This window comes from Cygnus olor, chromosome Z, assembly GCF_009769625.2.
Source record: "Cygnus olor isolate bCygOlo1 chromosome Z, bCygOlo1.pri.v2, whole genome shotgun sequence".
Lineage (NCBI taxonomy): Eukaryota > Metazoa > Chordata > Aves > Anseriformes > Anatidae > Cygnus > Cygnus olor.
In genome coordinates this window covers 77982283-78006210 of record NC_049198.1, presented here as the reverse complement: position 1 = coordinate 78006210, position 23928 = coordinate 77982283, and the positions used below count along the sequence as shown (strand labels likewise).

Here is a 23928-nt window from a genome sequence, read left to right as displayed (position 1 = left end):
AGAATTTAAAGAGATGTCATGAAAAATTAGTACTGTAGTGACCGAGGGCTAACAAAAGACCACTTAGGCCTGATTCTCATTTCCATTATCCTTGTTGTAACAACTATCTTCGGCTTTATTAATCCTTACTTATGTGGTAAAGGAAATCTTTATAGTGCACACTGCAATATTTCTTTAATAAAAACCCTTAGATATTTATTGTGCTTAGATATTTCATTGTGCTTTGCTACCACTGTGTGTGTTCTGCAAGATAATGCTACATGCTAATGAACAACCATACTCTTTTGCACGTGTATCCTTAGCATTCAGGGAGATTTAGCCTAAGAATAAGGTATCAGTTGTCAAAACATCCACAGTATTGTGTACTTGTCACGTTCTTTTTTCTTTTTCTTAGTTTTATAAAACAGAAGCCAAAACAAGACCTTGCCTCACCTTCAGCAAACACCAGAGTCTCACTGACACCTATAAAATCCAAGTTTGGAGTAGCAGTCCCACCAATGACACGCCATTCCACTGTCACTTGTCCCAGGCTGCCTTCTGTTCTGTGTATCATTAGCTGCACGTTGGTCTGAGGACGTTCCTCTACTTCAGCATACAGACCTTTCCCTGTTGCATTGGGACTTACACTGTAGATCTTAAACACTCCAAATGCGTCTCCATTCATCATTATGATAACTGTGGAGGTATTTGGCTGTCCTATGGTTGGTTGGTTTTTTAAGCTGGCTGAGACGTTCATCAGTTCTACTTTCAAAAGGGTTATAGTGAATCTCTCATCCAGTTCTGGCAGCCTGTCAGGCAGTATGGTAACTGTTAGATTTGCAAACTCTTCCCCTTCCTGCATTATGGCCCACTGTCTTGTAACAGGTTCATAATCACTGCCAGCGATGGCTTGTGTACTGAAGAGGGCAAATGCACTGGTAACGTTTTTCTTGTAGGTCCAGAACCCTGAAGTGTTAGTTAATGGGCTGATATCTGACGTCAGCCAAAGGCAGAGAGGAATCCCTGAGGCACTGGAAAATGTAAAGGCCGAACATGCTTGATCTTTTAGGCACTGAGCTGCACAGGAATACACAGGGTCACTTGCTGCTGACACATTCAGTCTGGTCTTGGATGGTTTTTCAGGAATTCCTTGTACAGGAGACTCGTAATAGGCCAGGATATCCTGACCTCGCTCCACAGCAAGAGCTACAATGTCAGTCTCAGAAGTGCTGTAGAAAATCTGCAGCTGACCAAATCTTCCCTCCCTAAAAGACATTATAATAAAATAAAGTTCTGTTAGTTGACAAAGGATGTCTAATATTCTACATGTTTCTGGGTTAATAATAGAAGTGAACAAAATCAACTGACCCTTTCTGAATTGCTGAAAAATTGCCAATAACACATCAAAATGCATTCCCTTTGAAACTAGTACCAGAATAACTGAGTTATCTTATTTTTTTGTGGATAGCAAGTTTGATTATTTATAGCTTAGGTAGTAGTCTGTTAAGAATGCATATTTGTAAACATTTGGTTCTAGGAATTAACTTAGTCTTCTTCAGGACTTGGCAGCTCTCCTTACTAGCAAGGAAGAAAAAGCCGGTGACGCCCAGATTTATCACCCTTCCTCTAGGATCGCATGCATAAAACCTGTTTTCCTTCTCTTATTTTCATCCTGTAAGGGCTGGCCATTTTGTCCTCCTGTTCAAATCACAGGAACAGGCTACCATGCAGGTTTAAATGATTTGATGATTAAACGGACAAAATGAATAGTACACTGTGTACGCAGAGTTTACATTGTGCATTTCAATGTATACTACGTTTAAGTAATTTATGTAATAAGCAGACATCCACTTCAAAAACAATGTGTTCGAAATGAAAATATGTTGAGATGGCAGACCAAAGAATTGATGCACATATTTTTATGAGAGGAGCATGAAATTTGACATTATAGTGAAAACAAAAGTGAAGAATAAATTGTAATTATAAATAAAGCAAACATTATACAAACCTTCGCCTGACTGTTATATTTGCCAGCAAATTTCTTTCTAGTGGCTCCTGAACTCGATATAAGGATTGATGAAAGAAAACTGTGCCATAAGGATTATCATTGGCAGGTATTATAATACTTGCCACACCATCTAATCCAATAGCACCACCATTGGAGGCCTGAGTTAATTCTACATGGACAATCTCAAAGAGAAGAAAAGAAAAAGAAATTATGCAGCTAGACAATTTGTGTTTTTTCTAACAATAATTACAAGCAAAGTATAACATGAAATTCTAGCACCTTCCTGCTGGAACATTTCTTGTTTTCCATCATACATATTTCTAGAGCAAGTCAAAATTAATACCATCTTCAAGGAAGATGTAAGTGCTTGACTTACTTCTTCTATTTCTGGAACATCATCAGCCAGGATTTCCAATAGTAGCATCTGAAAGGCTTCCCCAGGGGCAAAAGTAATATTGCCTGAGGCAACCTGCAAGTCCTCATCAGCAGGGTGTCCACCAATGGTAGCAACCCACTCAACAGTAACGTTACCAAGTGTCCCAGCGTTGCGGATTACTGGCAGATTTATGGGTACTGATCCAGATTCAGGCTCCTCCACAGTAAATTCAGTCATCTGGAACACTGAAGTGCAGCACAAAGAGGCGTATTTCATTAACAGTAATATTTAAAATAAAAATACCATCCTAGTTACTGAATTATATATTTTATTTGACTTGATTGCATTCATTTGCACAAGTAAAAAAATGTTAATCAGGTTTAAACTTCAAATTGAACTTTCAGTATCATTACTTTTTATCTGCAAAGAAAATTGGCATGAAAATTCAGCCCACACCCAAGAGTTTATTCCAACGTATCCATTGTTCAAGGCTAGCCATGATCTAAGTTTTTAGAAGATGGTCAGAAGGTAATTTTTCCCAGTGAGGAAATTTTTTATCATTTTTTATGTCACTTATGGAAAAAATGTGTCAACATATTCCATCTAAATTGTTTCAAATATAAGTCTTTCTTGTATAAAATCTTTAGTTGTTAAGAATGAAGTTAATGAATTATCCATGTGGAATTATTTACTTTTGTCAATCTCCTTTACATTTTGCTGATAAAATGGAATAACTGAAATTAAGTAGGGTACTAAAGGGAGAAAGAGTAAGTCAAATAAAATGGCTGGAAAACATACACCAGAAATACTGAAATGAATTAAAAAAAATAAATAGAAAAGATAAATTTCTAAAATGTCTTTAAATTTTTGAAATTACCTTTTTTTCTCAAACCCTGTGTAATGAAATTGTTTTTGGAAAGTGTCCACAATCCATTTTATTGATAATGATAGAAAGAAGAAAAACTACAATAACTAACAACCAGAACATACAAGAATGCAATTTAATTCATATTTGTACTTTCCAATTTCCCCAGATATTTAAACCTGCTTTGCCTGATTATTTTGTATCCACCTTCGTCTCACAAAACCTTGATATATAAGTTGACTGAATGCTTCAATTTCGCTATATAAGGGCACCATTCGCCCTTAATTATACGTTTTAATTTAGTTTATCTTATTTTGTCCTTTACTGTGTTCATCCAGACTTCCCTTTTTGTATTCTGAAAATTTTTATTCCATTGCCCAGTAATAACTCACCCACAAATCAGCAGATTGCTACTGGAGAAGAGAAAATATGCAAATAAGACTCATTTACCAAAGGATCCAAATGGGTCATCAGAAGCCTCAATGGTTATGATTGCCCTCGTCAAAGATCCAAGCAAGGCTCCTCCTGTTGTTTGATTCAGCAGCTGAACATAAAAGGACTCCTCAACTTCAGGATTGATATCATTAATTATATAAATTGGCACAGCTTTACTTGTTTCTCCTTCTAGTAAGACAACATCTGATGAGGCTACACTGTAGTCCTCACCTAGATTTGTACATGAAAAAATAACAAAACAATAAAAACACAGAAGAATATTAAGGCATTCTGGTTCATTATGAAACATCACTAATGTTTATCAGCACTAATATTTATCTGTTCTTTTTGCAGTCCCTTGTGTTCATATGTTGGTGTGGTTTTTTGTGCTTTTTTTTTTCTTTATCTTCATACCCAGGAAATACAATTTTTTATTTCCTACTGCCTTTTAGATATCTGGATGGATGAAAATAAATTTCATCTTGGCCAAAACAAGAGTTTACACTGTCAGTCCAAGAAGCAATTACAAAAGGTCCATTATTATCTTCCATTGAGAAGATCACACTACTGAGACATTTCTATATTTGATTTCTGATAGTTGTCTGGCTTTCCAAGAGATAAAATGAAACAGAAGTACCTTTTTCAAAGGAGATTTTACTAAAGGACATAAGGTTGCTCCTTTCCTCGTGGAGCTTTTCAAGGATCACCTGAGAGCTTTACCTTTCATTTGCAAAGTGAAAGTCTTCTTGAATTGTGCTTAACTTTTGTCTGTTTCACAGATGAGTCACCAGCTCTCAATTTCCCTCCAAGAAACTCAAATAAGCTATGCATGGTAGGTTGAAATATGTACAAAGGACTAAGTAGTAGCTATATATACTACTACAGGATTTTTTATTGTATTTTCTTTTTTTGAGAAAGTGAGTGGCCACCAGGGAAACAAACAGCCAATTCCTTTCCTTAGTTTTCTTGCTAGATTCTTCAGTGATTATATCTCTGAGCTTTTTTAAATTTGATGTAAGGTCTCTTCTATAGGTCCTGGATTCCTGTCTCCTAAGTACACTCAGTAAATATCTCACACTTTGGTATTTTTTCTACTTGTTTTACTAGACTGCATTCAAAACACACTTGTTTGCTTTGGTTACTCGAAGCATACAGTATGCTCTTTCTGGTTTAACACAGAATGTGTATTTCTGCTATTTTGATTTCTTACCAGCTGTTGCAGTTATTGGCATAGCTTTGAATTTCACAGAAACATCTGCAAAAATTCCCCCAGTTCTGGTCACGTTAATGATTGGTCCAACATAATTTTCAGCAACTCGCACAGCTGAAGCTGAAAGCTGAAGTGTTCCAAAAGCATCATCATTGGCATTGATAATTACATGAGCTATAGTCTCACCCACTGATCCAAGACGAGGAGAATTTACAACTGAAATATAAAAAAAAACCACTCTTAGAGCAAGCCTGAAATGCCTCCTATATATAGCTATACAGTTCATATACATACACCTGAGTTTAGTGGCTGGCCACTACTAGCTTTCAACAAAATTTTCATTTTAGATTTGGACAAAATATAACTACAAACTGCACGAACATACTTTTGGTGTTTGAATTATATTATGTCAGAAAATCCACATTTTTACTAACTTATTATTCTACCCTGCTGTGGAGCATACAAAACACCAGTTCTTTGAAGAGGTGAGGTACTAGCAAAATTACTCATTTATTTGTCCGTAGGACAATAGAATTTTACACTAGCAATGATGAACTATAAGTAACCTTTCAGTTTCCCAGTAGAATTATTTGTAGTGTTTCCCTTAAAATCAAGATTAATGTGGGAGAGGCATGGGGGAGAGGGAAGGGAAATTAGGCATGCCAAGAAGCTCTTAAGCATAAATAAGGCTGTAATGACCTGAATTTATCTGAATAAGGGATCAGGCAAACATCCTCTACACTAAAAATCCAGCATGAAGCTGCAATTCTACACCACTTAATGTTTAAAAGGCTTTTTTGGCTTTCAGTAAGTGCAACTAGCTTATTTCCTATCATTGTGCTTTACAGAAACAACAGGTGAGCAGGTATTAGCACACAAAACCAATACAGTAATACAGTTGGCCTAAAACGCCTGGGATAAAGCAGATGCAGAAGGGAGAAAGAAATGTCCACCCCTGACAAAATTTTTTGGTAAAGGAAATATATGCTGACACACAGAATCTTCATACCTAATGTGAGACATTCTGACATATAACTTACAGGATTCTTAACTATACAGAGTTAGGCAGAGGTAAAATTTTACTGTAATTTCAATTGCTGCATTTTATCCTATTAAATATAAATATTAGCCTACATATTTAAGCTTTTGGTTTACATATGAAAGACACTTACTTGGCCGATCCTGTACTTTGTCAATCAAAACAGTATTGTTTAGCTCCACAAAAACAGATTCTGACCTCTCAGGATCATCATCATCCAAAATAGGCAAAGATATTGTGGCTTCACTTTCATTGGCTGCGAAGATCACATAACCAGTAATGGGTATATAATCTTCTCCTTGTATTGCTCTAACAACATCGGGTGGAAGAAAGGGTGACTTTTCATCATCACCTAAAGTTCTGTATGTAACCACTACTGTACCAAGAAGACCACCAAGCCTTACTACTGTCAAGGAGATATTTTTTGTTTCTTCCTCAACTTTTATTGGTCTGTTTCTCTCAGAAAAGATGAACAGTCCATATGGATCATCATTAGCTAAAACTGTTAATGTTGCATTAGTATGATTTCCAAGACGACCACTGGACACATTGATGATCAAAACTGAAAACAACTTATCCAGTTCAGGCACGTCGTCAGGAGAAACTTGTATGGTAATATTTGCTCTCACTTGGCCAACATCAAATGTTACATTCCCATATGCAGAGACCAGGTCTTCTGTAAGATCACAGACTATGACCCAATATAGAGTCACCTCAGACAGGGCCCCGTGAGTTCTCACAACCTAAGTGGAAAACACAAAGATTTATGTATTTCTTTGTACTATAAGAAAGAACATAAAAGTGTAAAATGGCATACAGTAAAGTCATAGAATCACAGAATACCCTGAGTTACAAAAGATCCACAGGGATTATCGGGTCCAACACCTGACTCCACACAGGACCACCCAAAATCAAATCGCATGTCTGACAGAGTAGTCCAAATTCTTCTTGAACTCCGGCAGCTCAGTGCTGTGACCACGTCCCTGGGGAGCCTCTCCCAGTGCCCGACCACCTCTGGGTGCAGAACCTTTCCCTAACACCCAGCCTGATCCTCCCCTGTCCCAGCTCCATGCCGTTCCCTCGGGTCCTGTCACTGTCCCCAGAGAGCAGAGCTCAGCGCCTGCCCCTCCGCTCCCCTCGTGAGGGAGCTGCAGGCAACCATGAGGCCTCCCCTCAGCCTGCTCTGCTCTGGGCTGAACAAACCAAGGGACCTCAGCCACTCCTCATACTTCTTGCCCTCTAGACCCTTCACCACCATAGTAGCCCTCCTTTGGATGCTCTCTAATAGTTTATGTCCTTCATATATTGTAGCACACAAAACTGCACACAGTGCTTGAGGTGAGGCTTCACCAGCACAGAGCAGAGCAGGACAATCCCTTCCCTTGACCATCCAGCATTGCTGTGCCTTATGCACTCCAGAACACAGTTGACCATTTTGGCTGCTAAGGCACACTGCTGGTTCATATTTCTCTTGCTGTCAAGCAAAACCTCCAGATCCCTTTCCATGAGACTGCTCTCCAGCCTCTTGTCCCCAGGCCTGTCCATACAGTCAGGGTTGCCCCTTGCCAGGTGCAGAATCCAGCACTTCCTCGTTTAACTTCATGTGATTGGTGATTGCCTAGCCCTCTAGTCTGTCAAGATTTTTCTGCAAGGCCTCTCCACCCCTAAGGGAGTCAACAGCTCTTCCTAATTTAGTATCCTCTGCAAATTTTCTTAGTATTGCATTTGAGTCCTGCATCCAGATCATCTATAAAATCACTGAAGAGAACTGGTCCCAAAATGGAGCCCTGTGGAAACTCATTAGTGACTGGCTGCCAACCTGATGTAGCCCTGTTTGCTTTAACACTTTGAGCCTGACCCATAAGCCAATTGTTCACCCATCATATTGTACATTTGCTGTATGCTTGACATTTTGTCCAGAAGGATACAGTGAGACAGTATTGAAAAATTTGCTGAAATCCGAAAAGATCACATTTATTGGCTTCCCTTGGTCAACTAGACAAGTAACTTCATCATAAAAGGACATTAAGTTAGCTAAGCAGGACTTTCCCCTGGTGATCCTGTGTTGGCTATGACCAATCATGGTCTAAAATTTTGGGTAGACCTGTGTGGTGCCAGGAGTTGGACTCGATCCGTATGGGTCCCTTCCAACTCGGGATATTCTATGATTCTAAGATTCTATGATTCAATTGTCTTAAGATTGCACTGTCTTTCAAATGTTCTTCAGTAACTCCCTGGATAATCTTTTTTGTAATTTTACCAAGCACTGAAGTGAGACTGACAGGCCTGGAACTACCAGGGTTTTCTTTCTTACCTTTCTTGGAAACTGGGGCAACATTTGCCAGATTCCAGTTAACTGTGACCTCTCCAGATTCCAAGACTATTGAAAAATTATTGAGAGAGGTCTTACAATGACATCAGCTAGCTCTTTCTGTACTTTGGGTTTAATCCCACTGGACCCCATAGACTTATATGCATCCAGCTGGAGCAGCAAATCCTGCACAAGTTCAGAGTTGGCTGGGAGTTTATCATCATCACAGTCCTGAAATTCAGAGCTCTGGGTGTCCCCGAGCCCATCATTGGTGTTAAAGACAGAGGCAAAGAAGGCATTAACCTCTGCTTTATTGGCGTACTTATTTGTGAGGTTACCAGCCTCAACAAGTAATGGATCAATGTTTTCTCTGCTCCTCCTTTTGCTGTTACCATACTTTAAAAAAAGCACTTTTTGTTGTCCCCCACAGTACTGGCTAGCTTCAACTCTGAGTGAACATCACCTCTGTAGTCCTTGTTCAACTGACCTTGCTTCCAATGCCCACAGATTTTCCTTTTTCACCTAAATTCTAGAATAAGATCCCTGCTCAGCCAAGCTGGCCTTCTGCCCAGCTTGCTCAACTTCTGATTCTTTGGAATCACCTGTTCCTGTGCTCTTAAGAGGTCTTACTTAACTAACCAGCACTGATGGACTCCAATACCTTCAAAAGCAGGTTCCAAGGAGACCTCACAAACTAGTTCACTGAGTAGTCTGAAGTCTGCTGTCTCCATAGCTAGGGTTGAACTTTTGCTGGCAGTTTTCCTCCTATTGCCAAAGATTTTAAACTCAGCCATCTCATGGTCACTATGGCCAGGACAGCCTCCAATCACCACTTCACCCACAAGACTTGTTTACAAGCAACAAATCTGGAGGGCACCTTTCTTAGTCAGCTCCCAGAGTAACTGTACCAAGAAGTTATTGTTAACGTGCCTCAGGAATTTCCCGTACCTGTTTGTATTGGTTGTATGGTATTCCCAGCTAACATCTGGGAAGTTGAAGTCACCCACAGGGACAACGGCAGATGACCTAGAGATATCCCTTAGTTCATTATAGAATAATTTGGCAATGTTGTCATCCTGGCTGGGTGGTCTATAGCAGACTCCCACAACAACTTCATGTTATTGTTATAACTTATTTCCTTGTCCCTTAATCCTTACCCAGAGGATCTTAAGCATATCATTGCCAACTGCAAGCTGCACACAATCCAGCCCCTCCATTATATACAGTGCAAAGTCATTGACATGATGGGTTAAAAATAAACTAATTTTAAAAACAGTGTAATCTTTATCATCTTAGCTTTGCTTTATTTGTTGTGTCATCAGCACTTACTTTAAAATATTCATACCTCAAATGTAAACAAGTAGAAGTAAATTTAAACTTATATAAAACATTTTAGTTTTAAGCTGAAAGATACACTTTAGAAAGTGAAGTATAAAATGTCAAGACAAATGTACATGATAAAGTTAAGTTAAAATGCTGTAGACATATTATAAAAATATTGCAGAATGCTCTGTAAAATAGACACAAAAGAGGACTGCATAGCAACATGAGACCCAAAACTTTCTAACCTGCAACATAATATTGCTATCTCCATCTTCAGGCTCAGTTCCATTTACCAAGAGTGACTCAGTACCGAATTCAAAGACGCCATGAGCATCATCAGAAGCCTCAATAGTCACAACGATGTGGGATGCAATTCCCAAGCCGGCTGTAAGTGCAAGTGCCAAAATGAGTTATTTTTTTATACCATCTTTTCTTAAATGAAAGAAATCAGCTAAGGAAGTTTGTTACAAAAAGCACACAGAAAAGCATAACTGGAATATTTCTGCTGTTTTGCATTTTGTGGTGTGTTGTTTTTTTGTTTTTTTTTTTCTTTTGAAATGTGGAATAATTATCCACATGGATAAGGAACTCACTTTCAATAATGCAGTCCTGGCAGCCCTTCTATGGAACAACACTCCAAAGCAATATATAAAATGCAAATATTTTAAGAGAGGATCAAAATTAAAATCACTTGTCTAATTAAGGAAAATGAACTAGAATTTAGGGTAGGGGAGAGTTATGTGGTAAAACACAGTGTAAGCAGTGCAGACAGGACAAAAGCAGGTACTGTTTTAACTGAAGCTGGAACAAAGAAAAAGCTAGTCCAGGAAATTCTACTACTATAATGATCATCTTGTGTGAGATAACTTGCTGCTTAGAAAGAGAAAGAGCCTGGCATTTTAAAAAAATTCTGGAAACACAGAAGAGGAAACAACACTTCCCAGGAAGTTCCAAAAAGTGGTTAAACCACAGACTTACTCTCAGGTTCAAACTGAACTCCTTTGTATTTACAAATAAAACAGAAAATCAGGCTGTCACTGTGGAATAAATTATTTGATTTCGATAATGGGTGCTAACACAATATTTTCAGGTCTCTAGGGTTTAATTCAAAATCCGTCATCATCAGCGTTTCCCTCTTAGTAGGTGCTTTTGTTTTCATCTTATTTCTGCATATTGTATGTTTTTAATTTTCTCAAGATTAAATTATCTTTGTTTTCTGTATGTTGTGACAAAAATAGACTTCAAAAATGAAAAATAATCAAAGCATTCTTTTAGAAAAAAAAGAGCTAACACCACTTTTTATTAAGAGTATTTTTGAGATGCAGAGATCAAAGCATAAAGCAAGAGGCAAAAGAAAGTATCAAAACACACAGTCCGGTAATTTTTAAATTACCTTAAATTTAAAAAGTTTCTCTCCTCTTTGCTCTCCAGAAAATTTTACGGTTGTCAAACAAAGCTAATTTTTCAAACTACTTCTGGAATAACTACATTGTGTTCTATAAAAATATAGCTTTGAAGATAGAGAAGCTGTTATTTTCTGTATTACGGTTAGTATTGACTGCTGTTGAAATTAAGCCTTTTTTAAAATGGGAAAGAATGTTTTGACAGAACTCTGTGATATATCTGAATGAAGCATCTCAAACCACAAGCAAAATAACATTATGATAAGCTGTGTCAGTAGCGTAGTTTATGAGGGATATTACAGTTAGCATAAAGAAATAAAGATTAATCCAAAATGCTTACCATGCTGATGGACAGTTGGAAGGAAGAAATCCATGTTCCCATCACCACTACCACTGCCATCATTTCTAAAGAGCTCAGCAACTTTAAGATGACAGACATACAGATATATACACATATATACATTTACAAATTAGAGTGCAAGCAAAGAGAAATTTAAACAATTCTGGACAACAGCAAAAAAAGAGGGAAGCACTCTAGGAAGGTATCAACTTTGGTTCTGAACGTGTACAGGAGTTCTAATAAAGACTGAAAAAGATTTACATATGCCACCTCTTACTTAATTTATGACATTGGAAATAGCAATGGGAGGTCAGAATGAAAGAAAACACATACACATAGTTTTGTCTTTCCTCTCTTTCCCTCTTTGTGTCCCCCTTTCTCACTCCTAACTGAGGCTTGTCATGGAGGAATCTGAATTGAAAAAAAAAAAAAAAAAAGGCGGGGGAGAGGATAAAGTCTCTCAAGCCCCTTATTCTAATATTTTCTCACAAAGTGAAAATGTTGGGAAAATCTGCAGAAAACTTAACTAATGGGGACTTCATAAGCTTTGTGTTTGTGTTGGAAAGGCCAAAAAGAAGGCTCATTTTAAAAAGGCTATATAGTTACTGGATTACTAAAGTTAGTTGTAAATTTTCTGTCACAACAATTTGAAAGAGAAAAGTTTGACTCCTTTTAACAAAACAACTATTCAACCAAAAAGACAAAATACGTGAAAAGTCTCAAAACTTTATCAAAAGAATCACTGAGACCATGTTGCACCATAGACCCATACAATCATAGCAGAGAGCTGGATTAATTCAAGGAAATATGATACATCTTCCCAGAAGGGACCACACTTGCAATTTCTGAATTGTTTAAAAAATAACATCAGTTTTTAAAAAAATCAATTTATGGCTGTCAGTGTTTCTAATTACTTTTCCCTCTAACAAGCTTTACAATCTCCTTTAAAATTTTTCTCAAATGGAAAAAAGAATCTGTAAGGTATTCAGGGGTTTATGTGGCAGCACCACTATGCTTTGCTGTCCCTTCAGACTAGCCCTTCAAACCAATAATTCTTTCAAGTGTTTGTCTTGTTCTTACAGACAGTTATCTACGAGCTACCTCTGCAGCTACAGCTCAGCAAACTCCCTATGGCGCTCAACATCCACAGCCTATTACTGCTATAATCCATTTGAACCTATGTATTGCAGTTCCTCTGATTTCACTCATGTGGAAGAAAAAACAAACAAAACAAAAAAAACAAACAAACAAAAACACAACACTTTGACTGTTTAGCCTTAAATATTTTATAAATATTCCATATTTTTGAAATGCAACGTATTGCTAATATATTTTTGCATTATTTTAGTTCTCATTCCCAACCATGAAGTTATACAAAGTGAAAAGCGGCAATTGCCTTTAGATGACCTAACAGATGGCAGTAACACACTTTCCCTAATACATGGCAATAATATACTTGCTATGGGATCTGGTTGTTTCCACCAAGGATTAAGAAAAGAACTGAGGAACAGTTCTTCACTAAGAAAAAAGACAGCTGTATGGGGGGGGGATGTAGAGGTGCTTTTTGTTTGTTTTCAGAAATAACATAGAAAATAATGCTAAGAAAGACAAGATTTTTATGAATCAGTAGAGGTCATGAAAATACAACTAAGGGACTGATATATGTGCCTTACCTCCTCCCTCTGGGTTCAACAGCTCCACTTTAAATGTTTTTTCTAATTCAGGAATAGTATTATCAGTGATGTTAACAGTAATATACTTGTATCTTTCTCCTGTCTGAAATTCCAGTGTACCCACAACAGCCTGCAATATAAGAGCTCTTCATATTTTTGTTCAAGTCTAATGTTTTCATCCATATGAAAAAAAGAAACAGAACCTTCATTTTATCTTTTTCAAAACATCTATTTTTCCTCACTTAAGCTTTAAAAAAAATCTGATGAATCTGTTTTACAAAAAAAAAAAAAAAAAAAAAAAAAAAGAAGAATTATTATTCTAAATTGACATACTGGTGAGCATCTGCATTCATGTATATTTTTCTTATTTTTCTGCACAAATTATCAGTTGGACAAGCAAATGCAGATACATGCAGGTTATTTTGCTAGGCATATACAAATCCCAGTATGTACAAGCATAATGTTAACCTGTACATGCACTTGAATAATATGGTCTGTAACAACAGCAAAACTCACATATTGCTACACTGAAAACTCTGTTAAGAAAAAAAAAAAAAAGTTCAAATCCAGAGGCTTTTCCTAGACAATGCAACTTACTGCAGAGAAAAGAATGGAGAAGTCACATAACGATGTATATTTTTAAGTGAATATTACATATCCATTTGCCACATCACCTTGTAAAGTAGTCTTTTTGTGAAAGAATCATAGCTGGGCTAGAGTAGTAAAACTGAAGGCTATCTCCACGATAAGTAACTCTAATTAATTCCAAAACAATTATACCACCTTGGCAATTGCCATACCTGATAATCTTTGGGACTGAAAGCTGTGACTGGCACTGTTCTGTATTCCACCAGAACTGTTCCAAGAAGGCCTTGTGCACGAACTACCAGTAATCTGACGTGTCCAACTTCTTCTTTAATAGTAATATAGGGCACAGAAGAGGCTGGAAGAATCATTTTATCACCTGGCTGAGGAGGTGGCCCCACAGAGAACTGGAGCAGACCTGGAAGACAAGAATTACTACTTACATGGCTTTCCATAACAAATTTTAAAGATGATAAACAATTTAAATAAAGGGATTGATAATGTATCTTGTGATGGTTCTGAAATTAAAAACCACATATACCAGTATACCCTTAAGCCTCAATCACACTATTTCCAGAGATGTGCTGTGTGCCTTACCCTCTCTCACTGATATTCCTGTCAGTCTTGATAAAAAGCACAGCACAATAATAAAACCTTCTCTTCCCAAAAGAGCCTCACGGGACACAGTTTTGCATATTTACTGGTACAAGAAATATGGAGAAATGACTCTCATTGTCAGGAATTCTCATTTGACAAAAAACCTGGACGGGATCAACTACATGCAGAGCCTTTATTTGCCCTCACAAGGGAATCATTGCTTGTTTGGTCAGGGAAGATTTGAGGCCTTTTTGTAAAATTATCAAAGAAAACTAACTCAGCATTCATTCATGTATATAAACAATGAATTAATTCAAGTTAGATAAAGTGGAATATATGAGATTGCTTCCTCAACTATTACAACCAAGCAAAGTTTTCATCTGACTAGAAAGAACTACACAATAATCTGAAACAAAGCTGTATAATTCCCATCATTGTTACCATATGGGTGGTCACTGGCTTTGATGCTGATATCAGTAGTTTCCTTTTCTGGATCTATACTTGCTCCACTGGTAGGAGTTGAACCTAGTTTCCCGTCTCCAGACACTGCAGAGACTAATGTCACACGGAAATATTCATTTAGCTCCGGAATGTCATCATCAATAACATGCAAATTTAACACCTAGAGAAGGACCAAATCATGGAGAAATCAAACCATGCAACATTCTTTGATTAGTCAGTCAGCTGCATCTGCTGTATAGTTCTGAAAGTAAAGGACAATATTTTTGCTCTCCACATAATTTCAACTAATTTCTAAGATAACATTTTATGTCTAGAATATGCTTTCCAAAAACAATGCTTCCAAGCTACTGGAAATGGAAGGCATATTTTCTGAATTGTTTCAAACTACATAAATAAGTGATAATAAATACTTGTTTGGTTGGTTTTGTATATCTTCACAAAAGCAGAGTTTAATTTCCATGTATTGAACACGAAATATCTGATAAATTTTAAAATCTTTTAGAAATTATGCTTATGAAGAGACATTACAGTGATTAATCCAATTTAGAGAGCAAATAAATTGAGCTTATTATACCACCTGACACTTTGAATTGCAGATCATACGATTTATTAACATAACCTTGCTCTAAACACGCTAACGTATTCACTTCAGAAAATTCCATCTTTCTTTATGTTGTGATATGGTTGGACAAACATATAGAAGAAAACATTTAAGTAGCTGATCATATTTAGAGGCACGGTAATGAGTAGATTACAAATGTCAGTTGAAAGTCCCTTAGGATATCCCACCTGAAGAGCAGCTTGCTACCAGCCTGTTTCTTAGAGCCACGCATATTAGCTCCTCTGTATGTATGCAGTAAATTGGACCAGTAAGCTGTGGAGCAAGAGCCTACATCAGCCATTTTCTGCCACTAGATAGAGTAATGTGGGCCTCGTCTATGCTGCCATGCTAGAAGAGCTTTGGAAATTTCTGCTATATATGATTGTATGAAATGCAGTAATATCATTTCACAGAGAAATAAAGCTGAATGAACAAACTATTATAACATGAACAAACTATTTTCAGATACCACGCTCTTTTGCCAGTCATTACATTATCCAGATTCACAGTTCTAGTAAAGTCACTGGGATCCCTGCAAATGACTTCAGTGAATTTCAGTCCACCCTGACTTCTGCAGCCTGATATAAGTGAAACTGAGGATGGTATTTTCTACTCACAATTCATCCTTATTATACAAACAATAATAGAAAGTGTATGTTGTTTCTACAGTACTGTGGTCCTGCACCACTTCTTCAAATAAATTTAATAATTCTGTGCTGTACGTCAGGATTGAATTCATTGAAACAGATTATTTTTATTTCTATTCCTAGCACACACTGTTTATCTCTATTACCACAGAATCTTAATCATAGGACAGCCCACGTTGGAAGGGATATCAAAAGATCAAGTTCAATATTTCATGGAAAAAAAAAAAATAGATGAAATAATCCAGCACCGTGTTCAATTGCATCTTAAGCACCCCTGGTGATGGGAATTCTACCATAGAACCATAGATTGGTTTGGGATGGAAGGGCCCTTAAAGCCCACCCAGTTCCACCCCCTGCCATGGGCATGGACACCTCCCACCAGCCCAGGCTGCCCCCAGCCCCATCCAGCCTGGCCTTGGGCACTGCCAGGGATGGGGCAGCCACAGCTCCTCTGGGCAGCCTGGGCCTCACCACCCTCTGAGGAAAGAATTTCCTCCTTGTATCTAATCCCCTCCCTCGCCCTGCTGCCCACGCTGCTGTTGGTGCAGCCCAGGGTACGGATGGCTTTCAGGGCTGCAAGCACACATTGCTGGCTCATGTCGAGCTTCTCATCAACCACCACTGCCAGGTCCTTCCCCCCGCCAGGGCTGTTCTCAATGCTTTCTCTGCCCAGCCTGTGTTTGTGCTTGGGATTGCCCTGGCCCAGATGCTGAGGTCGGGACAACCTGACCCTGTCCCTAAGGAAGTTGTTCCAGTAGTTGTAAAAAATTTCACGACAAAACCTCTCCCAGTCTATCTTTGTACTCTTTGCCCTCTGTCTTCTCCTGTGGTTCCTTGAGAAGACAGAGCCTCTGTCAACTCTGGAGCTGCCCTCTAGGTACTGTAATAATGGGATCAAAGTCTCCTTCTCTTCTAAAGGGTGAAAAGATCTAACCCCTTGAGTCTTTCCTTAGAGGACAGGTTCTCCAGCTCTTTGGTCATCTTTCTGGACCTCCTTTGGACCTCCAATGTGCCCACATAATTTTTTAATTGTGGGCCTCTGTAGCTTTGAATTCCTACTCTTCAGTTATTCTAGTATTTCTTTTTATTTTTTTTTTTAAACTAATTCAGATAAGGAATTTCGTAAGACTTTTAGAAAGCTTTCTCAGAAGCAGCTAAAGCTTCCCTTATGCATCAGTTCTCTTTCTCTCCCCCAGCTCAGACATGCAATTCTGATTACCAATTTCAGGTGTCTCTAAGGCCAGAATATTGAATAATTTCCTTATGTTCCAGTTGCTCGCACACTTTATGCAGAGGAATAGATTGAAGCAGACAGTAATCATTTCAGGGATACTCAAAACAGCTATTGTTACAAGAACACCTTTAATCTCCTGTTTCTGATTTTGAATTTAAAAGGAGACAGAACCTGGACAGCCTTGAGTGCAAGAACAGCAATGAATCTTACTATTGTCTATTTAATTGTTGTGGACATAAATTTGAGTTACAACACTCAGATCAAACCTGATCATTTTCCAATTTCAAAAGTACATGGACTATCTACACTTTTTAAAGTATATGTACACGTACACATAAATACAGTTAATATTTTCTATGTATATGTACATATATCTAATATGTACATGCACACATAGTGACTTTTGAACTGACGTATACACAGAGCTACAAATAACACTTTCTTGTTGTCAGGGATGGAAAAAAAAAAAGAAAAAATATATATAACAAAAAAATAACAAAATAAAATAACAAAATAAAAAATAATAATAGCAAAAGCCATGTGAAGTAAACACTCTCTAGTATGCAAACCAGCCAAGCACCCTCAGAAGGTATTTTCCAGGAGGTTTGTAAAGAACAGGATGAATAGTTAATAGGAAGGTAGGGTTTACCTCTGATCTCTGCCAAGGAAGGAATGTGATAGTGCCACTGCTATTAGAAAAATCGGTAACAGAGTAATTAATGCCAGTGGAATCAACCTGTGAGATAATGTACTTTATATACACATAGTCTAGGGCTCCCCTTGTACGCTCCACAACACAGGATATAGTGGAACCTTCATCAGCAGTCTGGAAGAAAGCAAAAATTTGGAACGTTTATTACTGTCAAAGTAGATCAAGGCAATTTCATTAAATAACATGAAAATATTTAATGCCAGACAAATGTTCAAGTAAAAAATTGCTGTCATGTTACTTTCAGCTCTTTTGGAGTGTTAGGAAGCTGAAACTGACCTTGATGCCAATCAGAACAATCCTAGTGGAATTTGCAACAGTCTGATGCCTCCCTGAGGACTATTAAGGTAACAAATAACAATACACTGCAGTTTGTCCTAGACACAACCCCTTTCCTAATATGTGTCAGAGACAGAATCGGTATGCTTGAAATGTACCTGTCAAAAGCAAATGAAACTATTGCTTTATAATAACGTCAATATTGTAATTTTCCTTAGCAATAATTTAAAGAAAGATTTGGATCAGCACTTTCTCTAACCAGACACACTATGGATAGAAATAAACTATACCATCATCATTCAGAAAAACTGATTTTTCTCTTCTAATGTCCTCCTTACAATTCTGTATCTTCACAGATAACATGACTTCTGCAGCGACAACTTCACATCTCTGGAAGGAAGCTTTTTTTTTACTGACCTTCTATTTTAGAAAATAATGTTCATAAAATTAACATAGAAAACAATTTTATCTGAAAGTTACTGGAAAGGTTAAAGCTATCTTATGCATTAGATAAATTTCAGGGCTGCTTTGTAAGAAAGCATAGATACTATGTGTAACTTCAGCTGCCTAGTAGACAGATATGCACAGTTAAACTACTGGTAAAAAAATGCTGTGTTCCTGCATCACCGCTAAGAGCTCTAATACTTTCCTGGTGAAATGGACATAAGATAGGTGCAAACCAATTAACGTGCCATATAAATTTTTTTTTTCTTCATGGTTGGCTGATGATCTGTGGCATTACTGTGTATCAGAGGTACTTGAACCTGAAGGAATCTATTATCATAGCATATGGTAAGCACATAAAAAGCAAACTGAACCAAACTGAAAACTAGTATCACTCAGGCAAGATAGTTATTTTAAAAACATCATAAGCACTTTGATTAAAAAAGAATGTAATTAAAGCTCGTAAGAGTTCCCAAATGAAAACTATATTGGATTTTTTTTTTCCACAAAATAATCCAATACCAATAGAGATAGCTATCATGTTATTCCCCCTTATAATTGATTAAAGAAGTAAAGAATGATTTATGTTTATTTCAAGCCTCCTCAAAAAGTAGCAAGTTTACACTCTGCATATAGAATGGATACCACTGAAAAAAGATTTCATGTTAAAACTAAAACAACAAAAAAACAACACTACTAAATCAACCAACTGACATCAAACATATGCAAATTATAACTTAGCTTATGACAGCAAATGAAGGTGGACAAATCCATAACACTTTGTCATTGCATGATCTCTAGTAAAATTATCTCAAACACATCATGTGACACAGAAAACTAAAATAAAAATCTTTGCAATAATCCATTCTCAAAAAAAAAACGAGAATTAAATCTTACATTTTAACTGGTAACTCAAACGTAACCGAAGTGAAGGTAAAATATTCTTCTAGAAAAAAAATTAAGCCTTAGTCTTCAGTTTATATAGTAAACTAAATTTTCATAACAAAACCATTTTTTTCTTTAGTTTTTTAAAATTATATAGTAAATCCCAGTGGAACTGAGGTTGTATTAACAGAACATATGCATCTCCAAATCCTAGGAAAACTTTGCTTAACCAAAAAAGCAAACACTGCAAAATCAAGGCTTTGTTCAGGTCACTTGGTCCTGCCATTTAGCTTTCTGTGCCTGAAATGTCACCTACAATTTCCATTATGACCACCTTACCTCAGGGATACATGCTCCAGTGAAGCCAAATAAACCATTAGCATTATCACTTTTCTCTATTCTTAATCTTGCTGTGGTGTTTTCTTGTGAAATTCGAGCTCCACCACGCACAGAAATGAGCTTCAGTATGAATAATTCTTCTCCTTCTTCCTCTTTGTCATCCTTTGCAGACACGATGAATGATTTATTGGTCTCTCCTTGCCGATACTCCAAATACCCAGAGACAGGGTGGACATCACTTTTTGCAGGAGTTGCATGAAGTTCATAGATCTCTGCTTGTGTCAACTTACGCTCATAAAGCCTTACATCCTGCATTAACCCTGTGTACCTACTGCTGCCGTTGATTCCTGCTCCAATTCTCACTATTCCTGGACCTGAGAAGGAAATGATAATTTTTTCTCATGTTATTGTATTTGTATGAAATAGGCAGCAACTGACTACCTGTTTTTCTTAAAAACCGATGGTAAACTGTTCATTGTCCCTGGATGAGGAATCATATTGATCTTGAGATCCAAAATCAGGAGGTTCCTTGAGCCTCATCTCAATGTTACAGGTAAGTCCTCACAGGCCAAACAATTCCATCCTATGCTGTCCAAGTTTTTCATCCTATTAGTTCTAGCAGCACATTATCATCATCCCTCATTTTTTTAAGTCTTAGAGACTTGAGGTTCCCTCTTTCCTCCATAGATTTTCAGAGCAGAACTGCAACCCCTTTTAGCCCTTGTTTTGCTGAACAAATCCTACTTTGTCTCCCTCTGCTAGGGTAGCTGATCCATTCTGATGATACTCATGATTACTGCATTAACCCTTCTGGACATTCATTTCATCTACCGCACTGTAACTCCATGCAAATTCCAAACTTTTTACAACAGCATTTATATTTCTCTGTCTCCAAATTATAGGATCACAGCTGCCTCATATTCATTCCTACTCTATCCTATTCTGTGCCATGCTATGCTATTTTCTTGTGCTAAAACACACACATCAGCTGTTTTCAGTTACGTTTTCAGAAAACGAAAGAAAACAAACAAACAAAAAAGCTGTGCTCTTCAGAGTATTGTCAGACATATGACACTGAGTGGCAGTTCTAGAGATGAGCAACCACAGGAACTGATAAAAGTCCCAGGGTACAAAGCAGAGGATGCTGAGAAAAACTGGGCTGCTATGCACACCACTGTGTATTACCCAACATTCAATGGAGAGAGATGACATACTTGCCTTACTATTGTATTATCCCCAAACATATGCCATCTCCACTAATAAAGAAAATTTGCAGCACAGACATATCCTTCTAGCAATAAAAGCATTATCGCATTTCACATATATTTGTTCTAGAAACTGAGGGGGAAAAAAAAAAAAAAAAACCCTTTCTCAGCTCAGCTACAGTACTGCAAGTGTGATGGAAACTACTAATTGCAGAAGTACTATTCTTTTTACAAATGGCAAATTTGATTTCTTAAACTTCATCCTGGAATTTTTAAAGCAGAAATAAAATAGTACACCATACAATTAATAGTCCTCTATTCTCACTCAACATCGCAGCAGTTTTAATTTTTTAGAACATTCACACATAATTTCCATAGGCTTTCTGAAAATCCTCAAAGAATTCTTATCCATTCCTTTCAATTAACTTAACAGATATAATCATTTCAGTGTATTGCTTCCACCTTTGAAGTGGCTAGACTATGCATTTCAGAGCTTTATATATGGAGAAAAATAGTGAAGGCTCACCATCAAGAATCGCTTCACCTTTTAGACTCTTCATTCCTCCCAGCACTAGAATTCCATCAATGTAAAATTCAATTATACTTTCATCCAGAGTAATCAGAAGGTGAAGCCAAGTATTCTCATCCAGGTATTTCATGACTGATGTTTTAGCCATGTATGTCATATTGGACCCTAATGCTGTATAATGAAGCACTACAGAAACATGAGAATCATTTGTCTGAATTTTCACACCATAATATAAAGTCCCATTATCGTTATCCTTTTCAACTATATAGCCATCTGTACTGACATTAGGAATTAACCAAGCTGAAAATGTAAAATTGGTTACTGCATTATTTCCATTGTATGGGTATTCAGCACCGATAATGCCAAATGCATCCTCTTTTCCACTGAAATACAGAGCATCTGTTCCACTGTGATGGCGCCTCATGTGGGGCTGTGATTGTACTGTGCTTGGGAATGATGCAAGCAACAAGAAATCTACCACTGATGGCAGTCCAGCTTGGAAGGTACTAGACAGTATTTCCCAACCTAGTCGAACAACACCAAAGGTGCCTTGCTGTCTCCAGATGGTGAAGTCCGTAACATAGGAAAGGTCATCTTCAGAAAGAGTATCTTCCACTATCTCTCTCTCCTGGCTCTCTGGATCTATAACAAACACTCCGAAAGGGTCATCATTGAAAGGGATCATGACAGTTACAGTAGGACTGGTTTCAGATAACTGACCACCAGGACCAGGAGACCCACCTACGTAATAGAAGTTAGAGTAAAAGTTAATGATTAAACAACACTCTCAGAAAAAAGTTTCAAAGTACTTTTTTTTTTTTTTTAATAAAACAAGTTTCTAAAAAGACTCAAATCCTCCTTTAAGATCCTCGGGACTTATATATATCTAACTTGAAAATTACATAGTTTAATTGTATTATTCTTAAAACACTGTGCTGATGTAATTTGAGTAGAAAACAAATCCACATGCTATTTTTCAGCTGTAAAACACACAGATGTCTTTCAGGTAAAACATGACAAGGTCTATCTTTTCTTAATTAGCCAATGAGGTAGGTTACCTTTGATTCGTTTGATAAGCATGGGGGCCAAATTCAATTCTTGTTTTTTGTCAATTACTCTAAGACTTACAGGAATAGAGAATGGCAAAATCTTGCCTGTTGCCTCTGATACAGAAGTACATACACCTTGCAGAAACAATAACCAGTTGTGTATTAAAACTGCTGCCCAGTCCTGGTGTTAGTCATCTATCTTTGCACAGTAAGAATTCATGATATGAAGATCATGTTGTGAATGGAGAATCTCCGTGTTCAAAGTGTACAGTGTACTGTTATAAGCAGGAAATCTTTTGTACATCCATATGGACTTCACTTACAGGAAAGGCCAACACACATTTTCACTTGCATCAGGGCACAGAAGACCATGAATAGTACTAAAGTGGAATTAATCCAGATTAGGAAATGTGTCCAGTAGCAATTTGAAGTTGTAATTTAAGTCATGTGAAGTGGTAACTACAAGTATTTTACCTCCTCTAGGGAAACAAACAAACAAAAAAGCAACCTCTATTATGGTAGACACACATAACCTTTAATACCTTTGTTACTTCCTTGTTAGTATCTTTGTTTTATATTTTGTGCATGGAGATCTATGTATCTGAAATTCAGATCTCTTGGTTTTTGAAATGAAACTTCTGAACTTTAAGAAGTTTAATTTCAAAAACCAAGAGGCATCCCTTTTAAAGTTCAGATCACCAAAATGTGTTTTTGTAAAAAAAAAACAGTAATTCGGGAACTAAGTAACTCTCTATATATGGAAATCAAGATTAAATGAAAAATAAAACCTAAAACCTTACCAGAAAAGCATAGGATATCATGACATGATTCAAATCAATGCTCTTTCCAGTGCTGGTTTCTTTTTGATTGATTAAACATAACTCTTTTCTACCAGATATGAAGGAAATGGTGGTATGGAAGACAATACCTGAAGCATTCACCAACTTTAGAATGTAAAATTCATTGAATTCAGGAATTCTATCTGAAATGGCACGTAGTGTTATTGCCTTCGATCTTTCACCATCCATGAAGCACACAGTCCCATAAGTTTCATAGAATTCTTCTCCTGGCCTCAGTGCAGAGTTATTATCAAACAACTGCCAGGTCAAAGAAACATTGCCGAAGTGTCCTCTGTGTCTCAAAATCCTGTTCAGTGATACGGAAAGAATGAGAGTCCTGGCAGGCATGCATCAGAATTCAGTAGATAAGGAAAATGTGGAAACTCCTTTTACTGTAATCTTCCTTACAGTAAGAAGTAATATACTATGTAATGTAAAGTAAAATACTAATATACTACATTGTTCCATGAAGCCTTCCTTTTAAAGGCAACCACTTTTGCAGTACAATTCTACTCCCAGAATATGTACTTTAGAAAACAGAAGTAGCATACGCAGGTCCATG

The 23928-nt window shown here is 37.2% G+C and overlaps 1 protein-coding gene across 7 annotated transcripts in view; it reads right to left on the bottom strand.

Moving 5' to 3' along the window:
• Positions 1-23928, bottom strand: part of ADGRV1 (adhesion G protein-coupled receptor V1) — a 295085-nt gene that overhangs the window by 220527 nt on the left and 50630 nt on the right. For 6 of the 7 annotated variants that reach the window (XM_040542002.1, XM_040542003.1, XM_040542005.1 and 3 more), the window contains 15 exons: positions 23456-23673; positions 21476-22219; positions 19745-20118; positions 17738-17914; positions 14586-14766; positions 13763-13965; positions 12963-13092; positions 11290-11370; positions 9792-9931; positions 6046-6655; positions 4874-5089; positions 3679-3894; positions 2364-2608; positions 1988-2169; positions 433-1244 (listed from right to left, as the gene is read on the bottom strand). In XM_040542002.1, coding sequence (XP_040397936.1) covers positions 433-1244; positions 1988-2169; positions 2364-2608; positions 3679-3894; positions 4874-5089; positions 6046-6655; positions 9792-9931; positions 11290-11370; positions 12963-13092; positions 13763-13965; positions 14586-14766; positions 17738-17914; positions 19745-20118; positions 21476-22219; positions 23456-23673 — 4529 coding nt within the window. The remainder of the gene's footprint in view (positions 1-432; positions 1245-1987; positions 2170-2363; positions 2609-3678; positions 3895-4873; positions 5090-6045; positions 6656-9791; positions 9932-11289; positions 11371-12962; positions 13093-13762; positions 13966-14585; positions 14767-17737; positions 17915-19744; positions 20119-21475; positions 22220-23455; positions 23674-23928) is intronic. The other variant, XM_040542004.1, reaches the window with a different exon arrangement.